The following is a 21,269-nucleotide window of genomic DNA, read 5'->3' on the forward strand; positions in this document are numbered from 1 at the left end:
CAACTGCTTAACTGTATTTTCTGCTTTAATACAAATTTAGTTTTAATTTAAAAAAATTACTGTTTCTTGAAAATAAGATTCACTGTGAGTGACTACGCCCTGCCCTAGTGGTGTATTAATATATTTTTGTCATCTGACAGAAATATATTGTCATGACATGTCAACAGAGGGATGATTTGGGATGCAACAATCATAGAGTTTGATGGTACAATTATAGTCTGGGGAAGGAAAAACAATTTCACAATTATTATTATGTGTCACTTATTTACCAAAATGGATGAATAATGTTTTTGTAATCTGAGGCTTTATTGTATGTCCCCTCTCAAACTTTCATAGTTAATGTTTTCAGACAGTTGTTGCCTTGTTATTGTCAACACACAAATGTAAAATATAAATTGAAAAAGGTATTTCTTTGGTTTTAAGCCTTTTTAAAATATAAGTGTTGTTGAGGTTCTATAGTGACAACAATAATAATAACAAGTTCTATCTGTCAGTGCTTTTAATAAAACTCAGCTACATCACGATAACATAGAAACGGCAACACATTTGTTTATCATACACTTAAATAATAACAAAAATTAAATAGTATCACCATTAATAATAATAATAATAAGTAAAAGTTGTCTGAGATGTCAGCTGTTGGGGTCAGTTTGAAAAGATGGATTTTAAGTTTGTTTTTAAGAGAGGTGTGAGTGAGTCTGATCTCAGAGGGTCAGGCTGCTGACTTCCATTTTCACTCTTCAGTCCAGTTTTCTCTTTTTTATCCTTCCACCTGGCTGCGCCTAATTTCCACGCACACGTAACACAAATGTTACTGTAAGTGAACGCTCTGATATTAAAATCCGTCTAGCTGACGTGAACCAGGTAGAACATCTAACACGTTAATATGTTACAGGCATTGAACACGAGGTCCTGGCAAGGCGCTGATGTGGTGACAGCGGAGACAGCCAATTACACGTTAGCAAGAAACTTAAGACCCAATCGATGAGCTTGTGGGCGGTCTCAAAATAAAAATATTCTGCTTCAGGAGGTGTTTTCCGCTTGGTCCTGGTGCTTGACCTGTTTGACCCATCCCGTCCCCAAAGTAAAATTCCAGTACCATGGCGGAGCATGACGCATCGCGTGAGAAGGGTTTGGACCCACTGGAGCTCTGCCACAAACAGCCAGCCGGCCGGGGGATTAGTTGGTCATAATTTTTTGGATTTTTGATGAAGTATCCTATTCTTTTCATTGTCTTCTCCAGAGGCTCCACTGTCGTCCTCCTAACAGAACAAGAACAGAACCAGCTTTCTTTGCCACGTTATTGAGCCTTTCCAGGTCTCTGGTTCTGATGCTGCTGCCCCAACAGATGAAGGCAGAAGAGATGAAACTCTCAACAACATACTTATACAAGGTCTGCAGCATCTTGCTGCAAACCTTGAAGGATCTTATTTCCTCAAGAAGTCCAGTCTGCTCTATAGACACAGAATAGAAATGTGAATAGAAACTTCCAGAGATCTCCTGTCAGCTAAATCACAGTGTGGAATTTTTCATTTTACTATTTTAATTTTATGTAAGACCCAAAGTAGAATGATATGTTTATATCAGTCACACCTTAGAAATGTTTTCCACTGCTTACTCCGGTGACGCGCCGTTCGCAAACCACGCATACCCGGCGCACCATCAGCCTCTCCGGCTAAAACATGGTGCGTACCCTCTGACTGAACCCGGAGACAGTTACAGATACTCCACGATTAGAATCAGAATAAATAACGTAGTGAATAAAAAAAAAAGTAATATAGTTGATTAATGTACGTTCTTTTTAAAAATATATTTTACATTTCACCTTTCACCCCACATCCCACGTGAAAACAAAATGGCCGCGTACGTGTTGAACATATCCAGGATATTTTCTCGTGATTTGTTTTCAGCGTCATTCCAGTTTCATCGATATCGGGTATGATAAGTTAGTATCCCGTCAACATGTCCACCATGGACGCGTTTCTAATGTGATTTCTGTCTGCTTCAGTCCTGCTTGCAGAGGTTGCCTGTGGTGAAGCCGCCCCCCGTCTTTGCACTCTTCACACGGCAGTTCGGGAGTTCAGCAGCATGTTGGCAGGAGGCTGAGATCCAGGCGGCACAGACTGCGGATCGGTACAAACAAAGACCCTGGGATTACCTGGACAGCGAAGGTACCGGTGTTGCCCCATATTATGTGACTACCGTATATTGTGACCGTAGGAGGCACTGTTGCATTTTAAGCAAGGGATGAGGGAGTGAATAAACCTATTATAGTAAAATAAAACTCTACTATTCAAGTATTTATTATGTTTTTCTAGTAGAACATTCTATAATAATCATAATAGAAAGTTAATTTCTGGGGGGGTTTTAGGCTTTTTTCTATATTTTCCCTTTTGCTATTTTTTCCACCCTCCCTCTGCAAAGCTTACGTACGTACGTAGGAGTCTAGCATGGTTTTTTCCAGTCTCGCCCCTGCCTGCATGTTTTAGATGTGCCTATGGCATAGCAGATACAGTCTGATTCAAATGATTGCATGACATCTTCTGCAGTTTAATTTAAGGTTATGAGTTTTCCATGAATATTAATCACGTTATAAATTCAATCAGGTGTGTGGTAATTTAAGGTTATGTAAGGTTTTTCCATGAATGTTAATATCTCGTTATGAAATATCTGAAGTTTTATATCTTTCTTTAGAATACAAATGCACCACAAACCTATGATATAAACAGAAACCTTCCATAAGTAGGAAAGAAATATAAATACTGTACATCCAAACTATATTTCTGAGTTATTATCGAGGCGTAATAAGTCATCTGACAGTTTTGATTGTGTCGCTGTTGTGTTGGTTAGCTAAATGGTTTAAAGAGCTGCTTTTATGTTCAGTTCCATCTCAACCTTAACAGACATAAATATGCAGTGAATGAATCGATTTTCAATCAGTTTTTTGCACCAAAGACTTAATAATAATAAACACGTTTTATTTTTAAAAACACGACAAACTAATTATGGTAAAGGGCCGTATTGGGTTAACTCGGGGAATCTCATCTGTCCGTGTATCAATTAGCTCCAAACCACTTCTTTGTTCTGTCACATTTATCGATTTATTCCATTTTGATTATTATGCTCCAAACTTTGCAAGGACTGACCAACCCGCTCACCGTTTCCTCATACACACAAACCAGCAGGCCAGTAACCTTCCCATTCATACTTGATGACGTCACTCCCACATCGGCACACCCACCACCTAAGTGTCAAAGTCGCGTGCTCCTATCATATCAATAATTACTTATTTCATTCATAAGTGAAAACATGTTTATTATTATTAAGTCTTTGGTGCAAAAAACTGATTAAAAATCGATTTATTTACTGCATGTTTATGTCTGTTAGGGTTGAGATGGAACTGAACATAAAAGCAGCTCTTTAAACCATTCAGGCAACCAACACAACAGCGACACAATCAAAACTGTCAGATGACTTATTACGCCGCGATAATAACTCAGAAATATAGTTTGGATGTACAGTATTTATATTTCTTTCCTACTTACGGAAGGTTTCTGTTTATATAACAGGTTTGTGGTGCCTTTGTATTCTAAAGAAAGATATAAAACTTCAGATATTTCACAACGAGATATTAACATTTATGGAAAAACCTTACATAACCTTATATTAAATCAGAAAGTACGGCGGCCACCGTAAGAAAGACTTACAGTATTCAATTATGCCGCATAACTGATCAGTACAGTTTTGTGAGGGAACGCAAAAGAAAAAAAAATTCCCCATGTCCGTACTTACGTTTTGGCGAAGCACAGCGTTAAAATGCAACAGCTCCTCCTACGGTCACAGTATACGGTGATCACAGAATGTGGTGCAACCAGCAGGGAACAGTAGATTCTTGGCCTTTGCTGCAGCTGTTGGCTGTACTGTGCTCCTTGTGTTTGGCAGAGTATGTTGAGCGGTACGGCAGCAGTGCGGTGTGGACAGGCTACAGGAGGAACCATAAGGGAGGCATCCCGCCCCAGAAGACACGCAAGACTTGCATTGTACCTTTTCTTCTCCACAGAACTGACTTCTTTATGCTCTGCTATTTAAGTAACCAGAACTCTGTTTTTGTTTTTCAGAGAGGAGACAAGATATGTGGGAACCCCTGTCCAATTTGTAGAGATCCAAACATTATCGTCCACCGTCAAGTAGGTGAAGGTTCAACTGCACACTTGATCAAAATGTCATGTTTTCCGTCTGTCCGCCCTTCTCCCCCTCACCCTTGTCCCCAGTGGGGTCAGAAGGGGTTTTCTAGAGTTGCACCAACTGGTAAATACGGAGCATCTGTGTGAAAGCAAATTTGCATGATTAAGTTTGAAATAATTTTTTTTTAAAATTCCTCTATTTCTATTTCAAAATCCATTTTGTTGTTTTATTTTTAGATTGTAATATGGAAATCCATTTTTATGTCCCAATGTCAAAGCTTCCAGCTGTTTTTAGACTGAATCAGTTGTGGATGCTGAACCGTCACTTTAGGCCAAGTTCTGTGAAATATTTCAGTGCAACATTCAGAGGCTGTTACCTTTAGAGATCAGTGAATGATTGTTATTCCATCACAGCTTGTATTCTGTTTTTTCTTTGCTGGATCACTTATGAAGGAGGAGTTCACAGTTTCAGATGTATTCATCTCAACTAATTCAAATGACATTCTCTGCATTCTTATTGGTTAAATATCTTTTTTTACAATGGAAATTTTCGTCCAGTATTGTTGAGGAAAATAACTTCTTTTGGAGCACAAACAGAAGCAGAATAACTCCCGTTATCTTCGCTTATAGAATGTGAAATTACTCCAGCAGTTTATCAGCCCACACACTGGAATGATGTATGATCCCACTCTGACTGGTAAGGCATCGTCTGACCTTTTAATGTAGAAAGTGTAGCAACCACTGATTGTTCTGGTGGATCTCCTTTCCTCAGGAGTGTGTATGAAACAACAGAAAAAGCTGAATGAAGCCATCAACAAAGCAAGAGATGATGGTAGGACATTCTTAGCTTTTCTGGAACTCTGCATTAAGTCGACCAGCCCAAATGAAACACTCGCTCACTTTTCCAAATGCATTGAATCGCCGGGAATTTAACATGTCATCTTATGTGTTACGTAGTGGAGATCAGGAGGGCTCCAATAATATTAGGAATGTTAAATTTTTTCAAGATCTGTTTCAGAAAACAGTAACTTAAAGCTGTTCAGTTTCAGGTTATTCTTCCACCCTTATCAGTGGTTAACTGTTTTCATCTGTTGAGCTTTACCAGAAATATGAGTTTAATAGAAAGCTTCAACTTCATAGATCCCCAACAATCCCTACCAACTTATTTAGTTTTCCCCTTTATCACTGCCGTCATTTTAGATAAAACTATCCTATCCTTTGTAAGCAATATGTAATCAAATCTTTCTTAAACATGTTCTCCATAAAGATGCCATAATAAATTACAGACCTTTATCTAATCTATTGTCGAACATGCCTGAAAAAATAGTGGTAAATCAAGTATGTAATTATCTACATACTTGATGATTACGCCAAGTAATCATTAAAAATGACATGGGATTACTCGATGAGCTCTCTGAGCTCTGAAAAGATTCAGAGCAACTGAAACTGCTCTGGTGAAGTCACTGGTTTTCTTACAGGCTCACATGATGGGATTGTGCTGTTAGACCCCACAGAACGCTTATAAATGTCAATATTTTGATATTTGGATCGACATGGCAATATTTTTCTGTTAATAAATTGGATCAGTTTTATGCCTTGCATAGTTCCCTTCAGACACCTTTTCTTGTGAAACAGCTTTATAAATAAACAGACTTAAATGAATGTTTTTCTTGGTTACAGATGGCAAAACTTCACATATATCAAGTTCAGCAGTTTGCAGATTACATGAAGTTGTAGCCTCAATCACAGAATAAAAGTCAAGTAGAAACAGTTTTCTATGCAGTTAGAGAAAATAATAGGGTTTGAATAAGCAACATCAGCTAACCTACTGTTATTAAGTTTCTACTGCAGTATCATTAGAAATTGAAAGTTACCAAAAATCAACTTAAACTCAAATGTGTGAAAACAACAGAAAAACTTAACCAAATATTTCTCCTTTCAGGTTTACTTCCTTTTCAGATTCCACATGTGAATTTTTCAGGAGAGGATTACTCCAACACTCATGATGCTGTTGGGCTCACATCACCTACACCTTTCCTCAGTCCTAGTGAACCCTGGTATAAATGGTACGGAGAAATATTGCCTGATGATAAGAAAGTGGATCAAGTGAAGAAGATATACAAGGCTTATTTAAAACACTAGAGTTGTGAAAAATGCTTAAAATCTACCATAGTCTTCAACATGCCTGAACATTCTACTGAAGTTCACAACTTTAAATAAATAAAATGACTAAAATGCAAGTGGAAGATTCTTTTATTAAGTTTTGACAGATCATAGTTAAAGATATTTAATCTTCCTGCTCAGATGAAGCAGGAGGAATGACTGATATTCCAAATGTTCTGATGTATATGATTGTAAACAATCCATAGTCGGGCTCTCCTCTGGAAGTGATCATGGATTGACCTTATTGACCATGGTTTCTCCAAGGGCCTCCAACACTTCCCTCTTGTAGTCGTCAAAGTCTCCCTCGATCTGGTTGACGGTGCAGTCCTCCACCACCCACAGCTGGCACTGAGTCTCCGTGATGAGTCGCGCGTCATGGCTCACAATGATCACAGCTGCTCACAGGATCAGAGTATAATTCAGATACGGTAATCTGAAAATAAATCAAGCTTCTCTGCCTTCCCCCTATGATCCTGCTGTCATCTGATCAATACTCTGCACCATCAGAAACAACCAAACAGAGCCAGTTGGAGGGTGTTGGTGCTGTCAAACAGACTCATGTACGCGCTGCTCCCACCCTCCCCCTTGCTTTCTGCTGCACTACAGCTGGTTCACCACAGCAGAGACTGCCATGAATGCTCAGGCTTGTTAGCATGGCCAATACAGCAGATAAACGGTTTTCCTGGAACAATAAATTGTTTTAATGCCACCAGCACATTTAGTACAATAGGTTGATCGACAGTGCTAAAACCACGAGGGGGTTTTAGCACTGTCAATGGCAATAGTGGATCAGGAAGCAAGAGCTTGATTTTTTTATTTTTTTTCCACAGATTATCTGTCTCATACTGTTATGACATGGTGACAGACTTAATATGTAAAAACATTTTTGTAAAAGTTGCACACTGCAGATTTTTAGCATGCTGTTTGTATTTTCCCTGGACTACAGGATATTAGAATAGTAAATTAAATGGACACAAAGCCATAAAAACATCAACAGGTACATCTCAGAAATATGTCACTCATTTCAGAAAGTGAAACTCAAACTCATCACTCAGAGTGAAATGTTTGAAGCTATTGTACCTTGTCATTTTGATGATTATGGCTTACACAGCATGTCAAAAAAGTTATTACATAAGTCAATTTAAAAAAGGCTGAACAGATAAGTTAGAAGTCTAAAAAATATGTTGACTTAAATGCACTCAGCCTGTTTGGGGTTCCTGCTGTATGAATTCTGCATTAATGCGGCGTAGCACAAGCTAACGGTGCTCTCATGCAGAGACTGCTTACTTTCCCAAGACCTCACCGCTTTTAAAATAAATAATTTTACTCACCTCCTTTGAGTGAGTAAAATTATGGCCTCATTGATGGCCTCTGACAAGGCGTCTATTGACTCAATGTCCAAATTATTAGTAGGTTCATCCTAAAAAAAATTCAAGTAATATTTGACTTCATTCAAAACTATAACCAAAAAAAAAGTCCTAAAGATGAATAAATTCAGGTGTGGACACCATCAGTTCAGGTGGCGAGGCTCAGGATGTCTTTGGGGCATCAAGTAAAAATGCAAAATGTCCTAAAATAAAGACAAGCTCCTCCCACTGACTACAGCCCCTTCCACATCATCCTAAGTGATTGGCTGAGGTTGGGGGTCACATGCAGGATTTCCCCCAGACAAGCTGCTGACGCTGTGGTAAGGCGCTCCACCAGCAACCAGAATGGCTCCTCTGGGGTTTTGTGTTAAAAGGTGGCAATAAATTGGAAATATGACAATTATTTATTTATTAGATGACATTTACAATATGTTAATTACAAAGTCTTAAAAATGCAAAGTAAACATGCAAATAAAATTAATATTTTTTGTACATCAGTTAATTAATTCTTCATTGCAAAATTCAAGTATTTGTTAAATTAAGTTCCAGTGTTTTCCTAAAAGCTGCCATTTTGTTTAGTAATGTCTACTAATTGGTGCAGTGTTTTGATTTTCTGGTTGTGATTGGCAAATATTGCATCCAAGTAAATGCAATATTTGCCAGTAATACTCTGACTGGATGAAAAGGACCTGTCTGAGATTAGTTGAAGGAGTGAGTCAAATGATCATACACTTTATGAAGTTACATAACAGACACAATAAATACACGATGGAGGGTGAGGGGGACAGGATTCCCAGGACTGAACTTTGTGTGGATTTTTTATCATGATATAATCCAGTTTTACAGGTTCAAGTCTTCCCCTGCTACATCTTATGCACCCTGACTGTATAAATATACTTATTAAGACTTTTGGAAGCAAAGTGAATTTGGCCCATAATATCGTCTGAGTGGAATTTCATCTAATAACTCAGAGTAGATTCACATGAGTCTCACTTTAAGTTCTCCTCTCATCACTGCTTGAACTAGGCCATGTGTTAATGGTAGATTTCAATAGGGCCATTGATACTTTGATGACTAGGCAGGAAGCAGCTCTTATTAAGATAAGCACATCTGGCTGACGACAAGCCAACTCTGAAAACACAACTCTGGCTTTCTGGCCGCCTGTTGGGAGAAAATGCAAAGGGGATTAAAAATGGCTTCTCTGAAACAAACAGGCATGTGGCAGATGTTTAGGTCCATACCAGAGAGTTTGGAGATCTGATTTTCAAGGCCAAAGTGTCCCAGGCACTTTCTGCTATCCTGGTAGGGCAGGTTGAAGTTTCTTATAAGATACTCTGTTGCCGTCTCCTCCATGTTCAGTTGATCAGCATACTGCTGATTAAAGAAGCCCACTTTCTGTTGGAGACAAAACCATGAAGGCATCAGGAGGTGGGACACAAGCAAGAAACACAAGGACATTAACACCAACAAAAACATTTATACTTCAGGACATTTAAAATATGATCAGAACAATACATCAAATGAATATTCTTCTATCTGCATCACTACACCAAGCTTTAACTGACTGTCGCACCTCCAGGGTTAACAGATATGTTAAAATTCAAGTTTAGGGATTTATTTTTATTGCAGCTTGCATATTGTTCACCAGAAATGTTCCCTTTTCTCAGACATAACTTGGTTCTTTCCACAGAGCAAAAACATATACGTTAACTCATAGTGGTCTGGTGTCTGGTGACAAGTGGCCTTTGACCTGTGAACAAGTTCCCTTCCTCAAGCCTACCAGCTTAAATCTGCGTAATGGCATAATCCCAATACTTACAGTGCATCCTACAACGATCTATGAATTATACCATACTCAATCAAAGTGTATATAAGCGTTTCAGTGTGCAGATTACAAGCATGAAAACATTTCAGAATTGAAACAGTACACCTCTGTGTTGCAACTTTGACATCCAGAATGGCAGGCTGGTCACAACTTAGGCATTTGTGCACAAAAAAAATTTAATTGATTTCATGTATGACGTTTTCCCTTGCCAGGCTGCACAGTAGCGCAGTTGGTAGAGCTGTTACCTTGTAGCAAGAAGGTCCTGGGTTCGATTCCCGGCCCGGGGTCTTTCTGCATGGAGTTTGCATGTTCTCCCTGTGCATGGTGGGTTCTCTCTGGGTTCTCCCACAGTCCAAAAACATGACTGTCAGGTTAATTGGTCTCTCTAAATTCTCCCTAGGTGTGAGTGTGAATGGTTGTTTGTCCTGTATGTCTCTGTGTTACGACTGGGGTCGTTTGACCTAATTATGTACCTGAGTGTGCAGGTGTTTTTTTTTGTTTTTGTTTTTTGTTTTATTATTTGATTGGTGCTTGGAGGACGACGGGGGACGTCCGATTGGTCGCTTCCTGGAGAGGACGGATAAAAGCTGGTGAGGCGGACTTCCAGGTGTTCCATCCTCGGCCCATCCCTATCGACCACACTGTTTGTAACGTTTCGGAGTTTGTAGGAGTGAGCTGCCGTTTCTGTTTTCTTGGTTTTCTCCTATTTTTTTTTTAGTTAGGAAGGTAAGTTTTTGTCATTTGGTTTGTTTGCTTTTGGTTAGGTAAGTTGGTTTATATTCAGATAGGTTTTTTTTTGTTTGTTGTTTTCGGCGATAGCTCACTCTGAGGTTATACGCTCAACTCCTTGTAAATTGAAAATACATCTCTTTACAATCAATATCATATAAAATGTTCAACTTTGTGTGTTGGTTGCTGGGGATCTGAAGAGGATGGATCCTTTATGTTGCGATCTGGCCTCGCCTAACATAAATTGGGGACTCGTTCTTTCGAACCCCTCCCAATTTTGAAATGGGGTTTTGTTCCGTGTCTTCTCTCGTTTTGTTTGGTAAGTGTTCATTGTTCTGATTGGCGGTTTTATTATTTGCACGGGGAATTATGGAGAAGGGATTTTCCCTCGATGATTTTGTAAATTCACCTTCTTGGCAAAAATTGGATAAATGTAGAAAAGCGGACTTGCTTATTGTGGCTGACCATTATGATGTTGAGGTGTCTTCCAGTGCTCGAAAATCGGAACTGAAGGAAACGCTGTGTGAAAAACTGGTGGAGAGAGGTGTGTTGCAAACGGCTGCAGTGACGGAAGACGGAGAAGCCGCCCTTGGAGCGGTTGTTGACGCAGCACTGGCTGATGTGCCTGCTGCATTGTTAGAGATCACACAAGGCTCTAAACCTCTTGAAGGTATGTCATGAGGATTTGCGTCTCGCACTCTATATCAGGGAGGTGGAGAACCGCAACATGGAGCTGGAAGTGGAAGCCATGCATCTTCAAATTAGAGCTCTTGAGCTCCAAAATAGTGCCCCTGCAGTTTCACCAAAACCACCAAGCACAGATTCTTCTGCTTCTGCTACTTTTGACATTAGTAAGCACATCACATTGGTTCCGCCATTTCGTGAGTCTGAGGTTGACACTTATTTTGGCGCATTTGAGCGCATAGCCATTGCTTTGAGCTGGCCAAAGAAATTCTGGTCCCTTTTGCTACAGTGTAAGTTTGTTGGAAAAGCCCAAGAAGTGTGTTCAAGCTTGTCTATTGAGGACAGTTTAGATTATGACACTCTTAAGAAAACTGTGTTGCAAGCTTACGAACTTGTCCCCGAAGCATATCGTCCAAAATTTTGAAATCTTAATAAAACTGCTAATCAGACATTCGTTGAGTTTGCACGAGAGAAGAACGTTTTATTTGATAAGTGGTGTTAGTCGTGTAAAGTTAAAACTATTAATGATCTAAAATCATTAATTTTGTTAGAGTTTAAAAAGTATCTGCCTGAACGGATTGTGATTTATTTAAATGAACAGAAAGCGTCATCATTGACAAATGCAGCACTGTTGGCTGATGAATTTATTTTGACTCATAAAAATGTGTTTTCTTCACAGAATTCGTTTTGGGAAAATTTATCCGACCGAGAAAATGCACATTTAAAGTCAGTGAGTAAAAATGTGCCATTAGTTGCGTCAAAAGCAAACAGCCGTGATTGCTTTTATTGTCATGCACCTGGACATTTAATTGCTGTGTGCCCAGTCTTGAAGAAAAAAGAAGCTCAAGACATCAAAACTCCTGCGGGTGTGGATTAATAAAGTCAGCTTTCCTAGCCAACACAAACTCAAAGTTGATGTTGATCCGCAGTTTTTGCCATTTATCTCGCGGGGTTTTGTTTCTTTGATGAGGGAAAAGATAAAGTTCCAACCACAATCCTTGGGTGTTTGTCACTCTTTTGTTAAAATCTGTGCTGCCCTTGTCTAATCAAATATATTGTGCTTTAGATATTTTTGTGTGGGGAATAAAAATGAGAGTAAACAAGCCTTTTGTGTATGGTGCACCTATGTTCACCATTAGTTTCGGGACGCATTAAAGTAGCCGTGCGTCTGTGGTTACCAATTGAAGGCGTGGCCTTCATTTATGGTAATGACTTGGCTGGTGGAAAAAGTGTTTCCTCAACCAAAATTTGTTGTTGTCCCAGTTTCATTTACCTTGGTTGTCGAATTAGTTGTTTCTGATGCGTTTCTTGCGTGTATTTATGCGCGCGCAAGCTCGTAAAATAGGTAAAATTCGTAGATTTGTCTGGGTCATTTAGGGCTACATTCGATTAAATTGGCTTTGTTCAGAATGACTGTAAAATGTCGGACTGTGGTGTCTCAAATTATTCCTTTAGCTATAACGGAGTGTGAATATTAGGTAGATGTTTGATTAAGGCGCAGCAGAATGATCAGTTACTGATTTCGGTTGCTGTGGCAGATGAGAGTGGATTTAAAGTCAAAATAAATTCATCAGCCAACAGTGCTGCATTTGTCAATGATGACGCTTTCTGTTCATTTAAATAAATCACAATCCGTTCAGGCAGATACTTTTTAAACTCTAACAAAATTAATGAAATGTGTTCTGATTAAGTCTTGGCACCTAGACTCGTGTGATTTGTATAGAAATTAAGAGAAGCTTTACGTCGATTTTGGGAAGGTGTGGTTGTTATCGCGGGTTTTGTAGAATTTTTTTTTAGCTGTAGTTAGTTCGCTGAAATCTTTATAACTTATTGGAATTAAAACACTTAGGAGTGTGTTTAATTCTTGTGAATGGGGGTGTTACGACTTGGGTCGTTTGACCTAATTATGGACCTGTGTGTGCAGGTGTTCCATCCTCGGCCCATCCCTATCGACCACACTGTTTGTAACGTTTCGGAGTTTGTAGGCGTGAGCTGCCGTTTCTGTTTTCTTGGTTTTCTCCTATTTTTTTTTTTTTTTTAGTTAGGAAGGTAAGTTTTTGTCATTTGGTTTGTTTGCTTTTGGTTAGGTAAGTTGGTTTATATTCAGATAGTTTTTTTTTGTTTTGTTTGTTTTCGGCAATAGCTCACTCTGAGGTTATACGCTCAACTCCTTGTAAATTGAAAATACATCTCTTTACAATAAATATCATATAAAATGTTCAACTTTGTGTGTTGGTTGCTGGGGATCTGAAGAGGATGGATCGTTTATTTTGCGATCTGGCCTCGCCTAGACGGGTCGTAACACTCTGTGTTGCCCTGCGACAGACTGGCGAATGCAACATTAATGTTTTTAGAAAGATTTTCCAAACTGGATCTTGTACAAGAGATCTATTCTGCTTTTAAGTTTTAATATGATAAAATTTGGTCTTCTCAGTTAAATTATGATATTAACAATTTAATCTGGTTGTTTGAAGCTGTAACCAAGTAAAAAAATTGAGTTTTAAGCTATTTTACTTTGGTACAGCATAGAAATGCTGAGAAGCAGTAGTTATGGTTGTTTGAAGCTGGAACCAAGTCAAAATTTTGAGTTTCATAAGTTTTGAATGTTAGATTTATCTCAGCAAGGGAAGTGAAAAACGGAGAAAACGTGAACTTTCAGCACTGCATGAAATTTTTTTATTTAACGTTATTTGCTTTGGTACAGCATAGAAATGCTGAGAGACTGGAACCAAGTGAAAATTTTGAGTTTCGTAAGTTTAGAATTTTAATGACCAAAAAAGCTTTATCTCAGTGGGAGAAGAAAAAAATGGTCAAAATTTGAATTTTCGGCACTATAAATTTTCTACTGATCTACTGCTTCTCAGCATTTCCACGTTGTATCAAAGCAAATTATGCTGAAAATTGAATGTGGTGCTGAAATTTCACATACTGTCCGTTTCTCACTTCTCTCACTGGGATAAAGCGTTTTTGGTCACTAACGGTAAAAAAGCTTAAAACTCAAAATTTCGAACTGGTTCCAGCTTCAAACAACCAGATTTACTGCTTCTCATCATTTCCAAGTTATACTAAAGCAAATTATGCTGAAATTTGTTTGTGGTGCTGAAATTTCACAAACTGTCCATTTTTGGCTTCTCTCGCTGAGATAAAGCGTTTTTGGTCACTAACGGTAAAAAAGCTAAAAACTCAAAATTTTGAACTGGCTCTAGCTTCAAACAACCAGATTTACTGCTTCTCAGTATTTCCAAGTTATACTAAAGCAAATTATGCTGAAATTTGATTGTGGTGCTGAAATTTCACGTAGGCTAATTTCCGTTTTTCAATTCTGTCGGTTAAATCCTCCTAAATGTCCCATATAAAATGCGTCCAAATGTCCCATTATAAATCCTCCTAAATGTCCTATAGGACATTTAGGAGGATTTATAATGTAATATGCGTCCAAATGTCCCATATAAAATGCGTCCAAATGTCCCATTGTAAATCCTCCTAAATGTCCCACATAAAATTCGCCCTGTTACGACCCGTCTAGGTGTGGCCAGATCATAACATAAAGAATCCTACCTCTTCAGATCCCAAGCAGCCTAAAACACGAAGTTGAACATTTTATAATTACATTTATTTAAAAGAGATTTATTTTTTCACTTGAAATGTTACAAGTGGAGCGTATGACTTCAGAATGAGATAATGCCGAAAACAACAAACAAAAGGAAACTATCTGAATATTAACCAACTTACCTAATTAAAAGTAAATAAACCAAATGACAAACACTTACCTCCCTAACTAAGAAAAACGTATTTTCACTTCTCTCGCTGAGATAAAGCGTTTTTAGTCACTAACAGTAAAAAAGCTTAAAACTCAAAATTTTGAACTCGTTCCAGCTTCAAACGACCAGATTTACTGCTTCTCAGCATTTCCAAGTTGTACTAAAGCAAATTATGCTGAAATTTGATTGTGGTGCTGAAATTTCACAAACTGTCCATTTTTGGCTTCTCTCGCTGAGATAAAGCGTTTTTGGTCACTGTTACGACCCGGCTCGACTGGTCGCAACAAAAAACTGGGGGGACACGGAAACAGGCAGTGCTTTAAGCCTAAAAGGCATTTATTTAAAAAAGTAATAGAATGTCTAGGCGTCGGAATCAAATGGCAGCTTAGATAGAGCGATCATGACTGGTTCCTTCACACCAGGAAGTCCGGACCCCAACCTGGTCTGGTCTGGTCTGGTCTGGATGGCGACGAGCTTGCGGAGGACGAGAGCCTGTCATGAATGGAACGGCGCTCCTTAAATACCACCCAGGTGGCCGGATGATGGAAGCACCTCCCACTTAGAGGACCTTAATTGATAGGTTAATTGACAGCATAGCACACGTTCCAACCGGACCGCACAGCAGGGCCGTCACAGTCACTAACAGTAAAAAAGCTTAAAACTCAAAATTTTGAACTGCTTCCAGCTTCAAACAACCAGATTTACTGTTTCTCAGCATTTCCAAGTTATACTAAAGCAAATTATGCTGAAATTTGATTGTGGTGCTGAAATTTCACAAACTGTCCATTTTTGGCTTCTCTCGATGAGATAAAGCGTTTTTGGTCACTAACAGTAAAAAAGCTTAAAACTCAAAATTTGGACTTGGTACCAGCTTCAACCAGATTTACTGCTTCTCAGCATTTCCAAGTTATACTAAAGCAAATTATGCTGAAATTTGATTGTGGTGCTGAAATTTTACATAGGCTAATTTCCGTTTTTCACTTCTGTCGGTGAAATCCTCCTAAATGTCCCATATAAAATGCGTCCAAATGTCCCATATAAATTTCGTCCAAATGTCCCATTATAAATCCTCCTAAATGTCCCATATAAAATGCGTCCAAATGTCCCATATAAAATGCGTCCAAATGTCCCATTATAATTCCTCCTAAATGTCTCACATAAAATGCGCCCTGTTACGACCCGTCTAGGTGTGGCCAGATCATAACATAAAGAATCCTACCTCTTCAGATCCCAAGCAGCCAAAAACACAAAGTTGAACATTTTATAATTACATTTATTTAAAAGAGATTTATTTTTTCACTTGAAATGTTACAACAAGTGGAGCGTATGACTTCAGAATGAGCTAATGCCGAAAACAACAAACAAAAGGAAACTATCTGAATATTAACCAACTTACCTAATTAAAAGTAAATAAACCAAATGACAAACACTTACCTCCCTAACTAAGAAAAACATATTTTCACTTCTCTCGCTGAGATAAAGCGTTTTTGGTCACTAACAGAAAAAAAGCTTCAAACTCAAAATTTTGACCTGGTTCCAGCTTCAAACAACCAGATTTACTGTTTCTCAGCATTTCCAAGTTATACTAAAGCAAATTATGCTGAAATTTGATTGTGGTGCTGAAATTTCACAAACTGTCCATTTTTGGCTTCTCTCGCTGAGATAAAGCGTTTTTGTTCACTAACAGTAAAAAAGCTTAAAACTATAGTTTGGTCTATAGTTTGCTTAATGGGATCACTGAACTTCTCTTTCATGTGGATTGCACCAGGACAAGGTTGAAGAATAGAACTGCAGCCATTGTTTAGCACATTTGTTTTGTACATGTTCACCTTTGTTTGTTTGTGTGCCCCTCTCAGGCACACCTCACCTACAATGACCCAGCCCAAATCTAGCTTCTGGGCATAAGTTGTGTTGTGTGGACCATTGTACTGTTACTTTGTGGACACTCAGGACACCTCTCCCCATTAAAAGAAGGATGGGCTTTCTGGCTCAATTGGAGGTATTTCACCTGCAATAGGAGCTAGGTGGGGAAAATGTTGCACGATGTCAGGCGTAGGAATTTCTGAGCGATCATCTGGCATAGTATTGTTAATGTGTTTAATTAATTCTTATTTTTCTAAAATAAATTGCAGATTGACTTTGTTTTTTGTGTCTTTCGCTTTTTGATATTCATATTATTTAAATGCAAACGTTTCTTCAATGATTTTTTTTTCTTCTTTTTGGGGGTCAATTCTAGACTTTTCCAAGATTGGGAATGCCCTCTCCCGATCCCCGGGGATTCACGCCTATGCCGATAACCGCACGCTCCTTTAAGTTTTGCTCAGAGCTTCAGGATGGTCAGTCTGAGCAATCTAAACGCTAATAAACCATCATCAACATTTCCAAACAGATCAATATGATCTCTGAACACTCTGAATTCTTCCATTGGCGATGTTCTTCATCAGAGCCAAAGCACTCCAAAATTACGCGGCACACCTTTGCGCAACTTATATACTTGTGATTGTATACTCACCTTGATCACCTTAAAAATAATCAGACCTGAACTGTTTGGAGTTAGTCTGCTGATCCAACCCTGTTTTCTTTTATTGAGAATGGAATTGTCTCATAGATGCATTCTATGCGCTTCAATTCGTAAAATCTTTATGAGACAAAAGCTGAGGAAAATTATTATTTACATTCGATTGAGGTGTTCACATCCTTTTATTTTTATTTTCTTTATTTTGTGTGCGTAGCCTATTAGGTTATTGTCTGTGGATAAACGCGGTTCAGTTTCATTGTTTAAGCTACGTCTAAGTGTTAAAATATCAAAATCATAAAAAAAAAAAAAAAACATCAGGTTTGATGCTTCTTGGTCTAGATGACCGAGAAGCATTTGTCAGATTTCAGCGTATTTAGGTGAATTTTGATCCTCTGTAGTTTGATATTTTTGACCGAAAAAGTTTGCGTGGCTGTAAAGTTCCTTTTTATACATGCCGACTTGTGCGTAAAATATGGCGCCGCATATTTTTTGCGAGTAAGCACACTTTATACATTAGGCCCCTGGAGAGGTACTTGCCCCCCTTTCCCTCCTAAAGTTTATATTATTAGATTGCTAAAGCAGTGTACTATTTTAATCGCTGATTGGAATGCATTTTTCAAAGGTCTTACAATTAGCCATCTAAAAGGGAACAAATGTAATATCAATTCAATATAATGGAGTGTGACCCCCTCTCTCCCGATGATCTTAATGAGACAAAAACTGGCACCAACCCAGCAGACCAGCTCACGACTCTACAAGGATAAGAATGTCATAATGTATTGATGGGTGGATGGAATAGCTTTTTTTCTGCCTCTAGTGACAAAATGAAGAAGTTCAGGGATAGTTTTCAGTTGGCCAACGTATTAAAAGAAACACGTATAGGACTAGTATAATGGAAAGCTTAAGTTTTTGTTATTCTGCGCGTTCGAGATAAAACATTTTTTGATGTTCTTCATGTTTAGTCATTTCTAAGTATAGCGAACATTACAGGCTTTGTGGTCTGTCGTTTTGTCAATGTCAATGTCAAATTTATTTATATAGCACTTTAAAACAGGCATAGAACTGCACCAAAGTGCTGTACAAGAGTGACAACGCCACAAATAAATAAAAACAAAGTATCAAACACTAGTTCAATTAAATGCCAACGAATAAAAATGAGTTTTAAGAAGCGATTTAAAATGATCCAGGCTGTGGGCAGATCTAATTTGGAGAGGTTGTTCCATAGAGAAGGAGCAACAGCAGAAAAAGCCCTCTTAAGTCATATTGTTAAGTTATATTGTTAGATTGCTAAAGCAGTGTACTATTTTAATCGCTGATTGGAATTTCTAGGTGGAAGCTGGCTAGACCCAGCTTGCGCAACAGCAGCTGTACCCCCTGTCTCCTGCAGTTGCACCGTCACTGCGTAGCAGTCCTGGACACGCCCTGCAGCATCCCGCAATGCAATTTCAAGGCTCTGACATAAACTCCTCCACGGGATTAAAATAATAATAAATGAACAATTAATAAGCTGCAGGACGAACAAAACATCCAAGGTAAGGTCATTTCTGAATTATATTAACAGTTTCCATTATGCAATCTCTGTGCCTGAGAGATATATCTTGGCCAATTAAAAACATTGAAAAATTTTAAAGATAGAGGTTAAATTCTGTGTGCTTTAATGGGAGTTGTTAAGGCCGGTGCTCCTGGAGCGGTTCTAACTGCAATCATCGCAGCATTCCTGTATCACATCACACTAACCAGACAGAACACATAGGGAGAATGGAATTAGCAAATTCTCATTGCTGAGACAAGAATGAGACGTCATGCCGCTTGCTTACTTTTCTATTTACTATATGCCTCTATATGCAGTGAGCAATGCGGCTTGATGCATACGTTTCCCAAGTGGTTCTATTTTAAGGAGAAGAGACTGAATGCGGCTTGCGCTAACCTTCCCGTTTCAGTCTGTGGGAAACCTTGTGGCGTTAAATTAAAAACAGAGCAACCACACTAAGTTCTGTCCATCCACTTGCAGAAGAACAGAAATGGCACTGTCAAGATAACAAATAGATAGCGACTACCATACTGAGCTTTAAGATGTTGGTAGTGGTTTTACATCTGGGCGGCGGCAACTGAGACATGCTGCTGTGCAGAGATTGGTGTGTGTTAGAATCATGGCACAGACTGTGCAAAGGCAAAGGCTTTGCACAGTCTCTCCAGCCCCCACCCCAGTGAGTTGAGTAATGACGTTTGGATGCAGATGATGTTAGGTAAAATATGACTAACATTAGCTAGTCATGTGTGTGAGATAAATGACTGTCATTAGCCAAAATATCTCACTAAGCTTTTCAACCGTATAGGCATGCAGAAGGTGAAGTAGGGTGAGGAGGTAGGAAGGGACTTGAGCTCTGCCCCTTTTATCCTCGATACCGCAAGGGACTTTTTGAGTTTAGTTATTTATTTATTTTACTTTCTTTTTCTTACATTTTTAAAACGTTTTTATCTATGGGTCAGAAGGTATGTTGTGCCCCTCAACAACATACTGCCCTCAAAGCCCCCGTAGCGCCTGCACACGGTTCGCTCTGCTACATTTTACCCTTACTACCAGGTGGGTTTGCAGCGCTGCGAACCGCTGTTACTGCAGAACCTCAACTGTTATTATTTATTAACAAACTATGTTGTTGTTTTTTCTGTGATTGGATGCTCTTCACTGACGTCATCTTTGTGTAACCCTATTTAACACATGACACTTGCACTTGATTAAATGATTGAGTGATTGTAATAAAGCTGATGCCACACATCAGCTGGAGATGTGTGGCATTGATCCGACTTTTCCATGCCATTAAGATGACCACACCAACAGGTTATGGGCCCAGGTTATGGGAGATGGGAAGTCGATGGCAAAGACTGTGCTTTGACAGAGACGAAAGAAATTATGAGTTGTGGGTCGTTTCAGACTGCAAGGCTTGAAGGACACGATTCTGCATAAATTCGAGCTTGATGCCGAGGAAGAAGATGACTTAGAGAAAAATGCCAAACTGATCCAGTTTCTATATGACAACTGTTTGTCTTTAGTCATGTGAGAGGCAGCAGATAATGGCGGAAGACGGTACAGATCCTGCACTATGCAGGCAAAGGGAAGCCGCGGGTAATTAGCCTCTACACCAGGGGTGGGCATTCCTGGTCCTCGAGGGCCGGTGTCCTGCAACTCTTAGATGTCTGCCTGGTCCAACACACCTGAATCCAGTAGCTGAATCACCTCCGAAGTGCAGTCAGGTTCTCCAGAGTCCTGCTAATGACCTCATTATTTGACTCAGGTGTGTTGAAGTAGAGATACATCTAAAAGTTGCAGGACACCAGCCCTCGAGGACCAAGAGTGCCCACCCCTGCTCTAGAAAGCTACCAATGATACTGTCACAGACTACATTATTCGAGCTAAAGCTGCAATCACAGCGCTAAGAAATGCTGGAGAGACGCTTAGCGACGGATTATTGATTGCAATCATACCCTTAAAAAAAATCCTATGAAAATCACGTGATTCACGTGTGATTCACGTGTGATTTTCACATGTAAAAATCATGTTTTCACATGTGATTTTCATGTGATCACATGTCGAAATGTGTGATTCACAAGTGAATCACATGTGATTTTACCACGAAACGTTCCAAAATCACAGGTATTCATGTGCTTTCACATGTGATTCACATGATTCACATGTAAAAGTTCTGTGAACCACATGTGATCACATGTGAAAGTCACGTGTGATCCACATGTGATCACGTGATTTTCATGGGATTTTTTTGTAAGGGTAGGCACAGGAACAAAGAGAGGAGGGAGTGTGGGGGGGGGCACTGGCCCCCTACTATACTGCCCTTCCCTGCCCGTTTGCTGGTCCCGCCAGACATTACACAGACTGCACACAACTCTGACAATCCGTGACTGACATCTCTCTGTGGTTTATATGCAGACAGAGGTACAGAAAAAAAAAATCTACAGCATTGAGATCTGGTCCATATCTAAGGCTCAAGATGGCATAACAGTCACCCAAAGGTTTAAGCACAT

At 39.1% G+C, this 21,269-nt stretch overlaps 2 protein-coding genes across 5 annotated transcripts in view; both read left to right on the top strand.

Annotated features, from left to right (window-relative positions):
* The first annotated feature begins 1,105 nt into the window (after positions 1-1,105).
* mrps18b (mitochondrial ribosomal protein S18B) lies at positions 1,106-6,424 on the top strand. The gene is made up of 7 exons (XM_044139139.1): positions 1,106-1,936; positions 2,009-2,171; positions 3,943-4,040; positions 4,119-4,187; positions 4,815-4,881; positions 4,957-5,016; positions 6,127-6,424. The coding sequence occupies exons 1-7, from the start codon at positions 1,856-1,858 to the stop codon at positions 6,324-6,326; spliced, it is 738 nt and encodes a 245-aa protein (XP_043995074.1). The 5' UTR covers positions 1,106-1,855; the 3' UTR covers positions 6,327-6,424.
* Positions 6,425-18,569: 12,145 nt separating this feature from the next.
* The window catches only part of LOC122843971, a 42,516-nt gene continuing 39,816 nt past the window's right edge, over positions 18,570-21,269 (top strand). For 2 of the 4 annotated variants that reach the window (XM_044139142.1, XM_044139143.1), the window contains exon 1: positions 18,582-18,763. The gene's annotated coding sequence lies outside the window, so the exon portion shown is untranslated. Of the gene's footprint in view, positions 18,764-21,269 lie in introns of all 4 variants that reach the window. The other 2 variants (XM_044139140.1, XM_044139141.1) reach the window with 2 other exon arrangements.

Source organism: Gambusia affinis, linkage group LG14, assembly GCF_019740435.1.
Source record: "Gambusia affinis linkage group LG14, SWU_Gaff_1.0, whole genome shotgun sequence".
Lineage (NCBI taxonomy): Eukaryota > Metazoa > Chordata > Actinopteri > Cyprinodontiformes > Poeciliidae > Gambusia > Gambusia affinis.

Bases quoted from the DNA above. Each gene is read 5' to 3' on its own strand.
- mrps18b (XM_044139139.1), top strand. From the start codon at position 1,856: ATGGCCGCGTACGTGTTGAACATATCCAGGATATTTTCTCGTGATTTG. The intron at 4,882-4,956 runs GTAAGGCATCGT...TCCTTTCCTCAG, and splicing joins GTATGATCCCACTCTGACTG to GAGTGTGTATGAAACAACAG. The intron at 5,017-6,126 runs GTAGGACATTCT...TTCTCCTTTCAG, and splicing joins CAACAAAGCAAGAGATGATG to GTTTACTTCCTTTTCAGATT.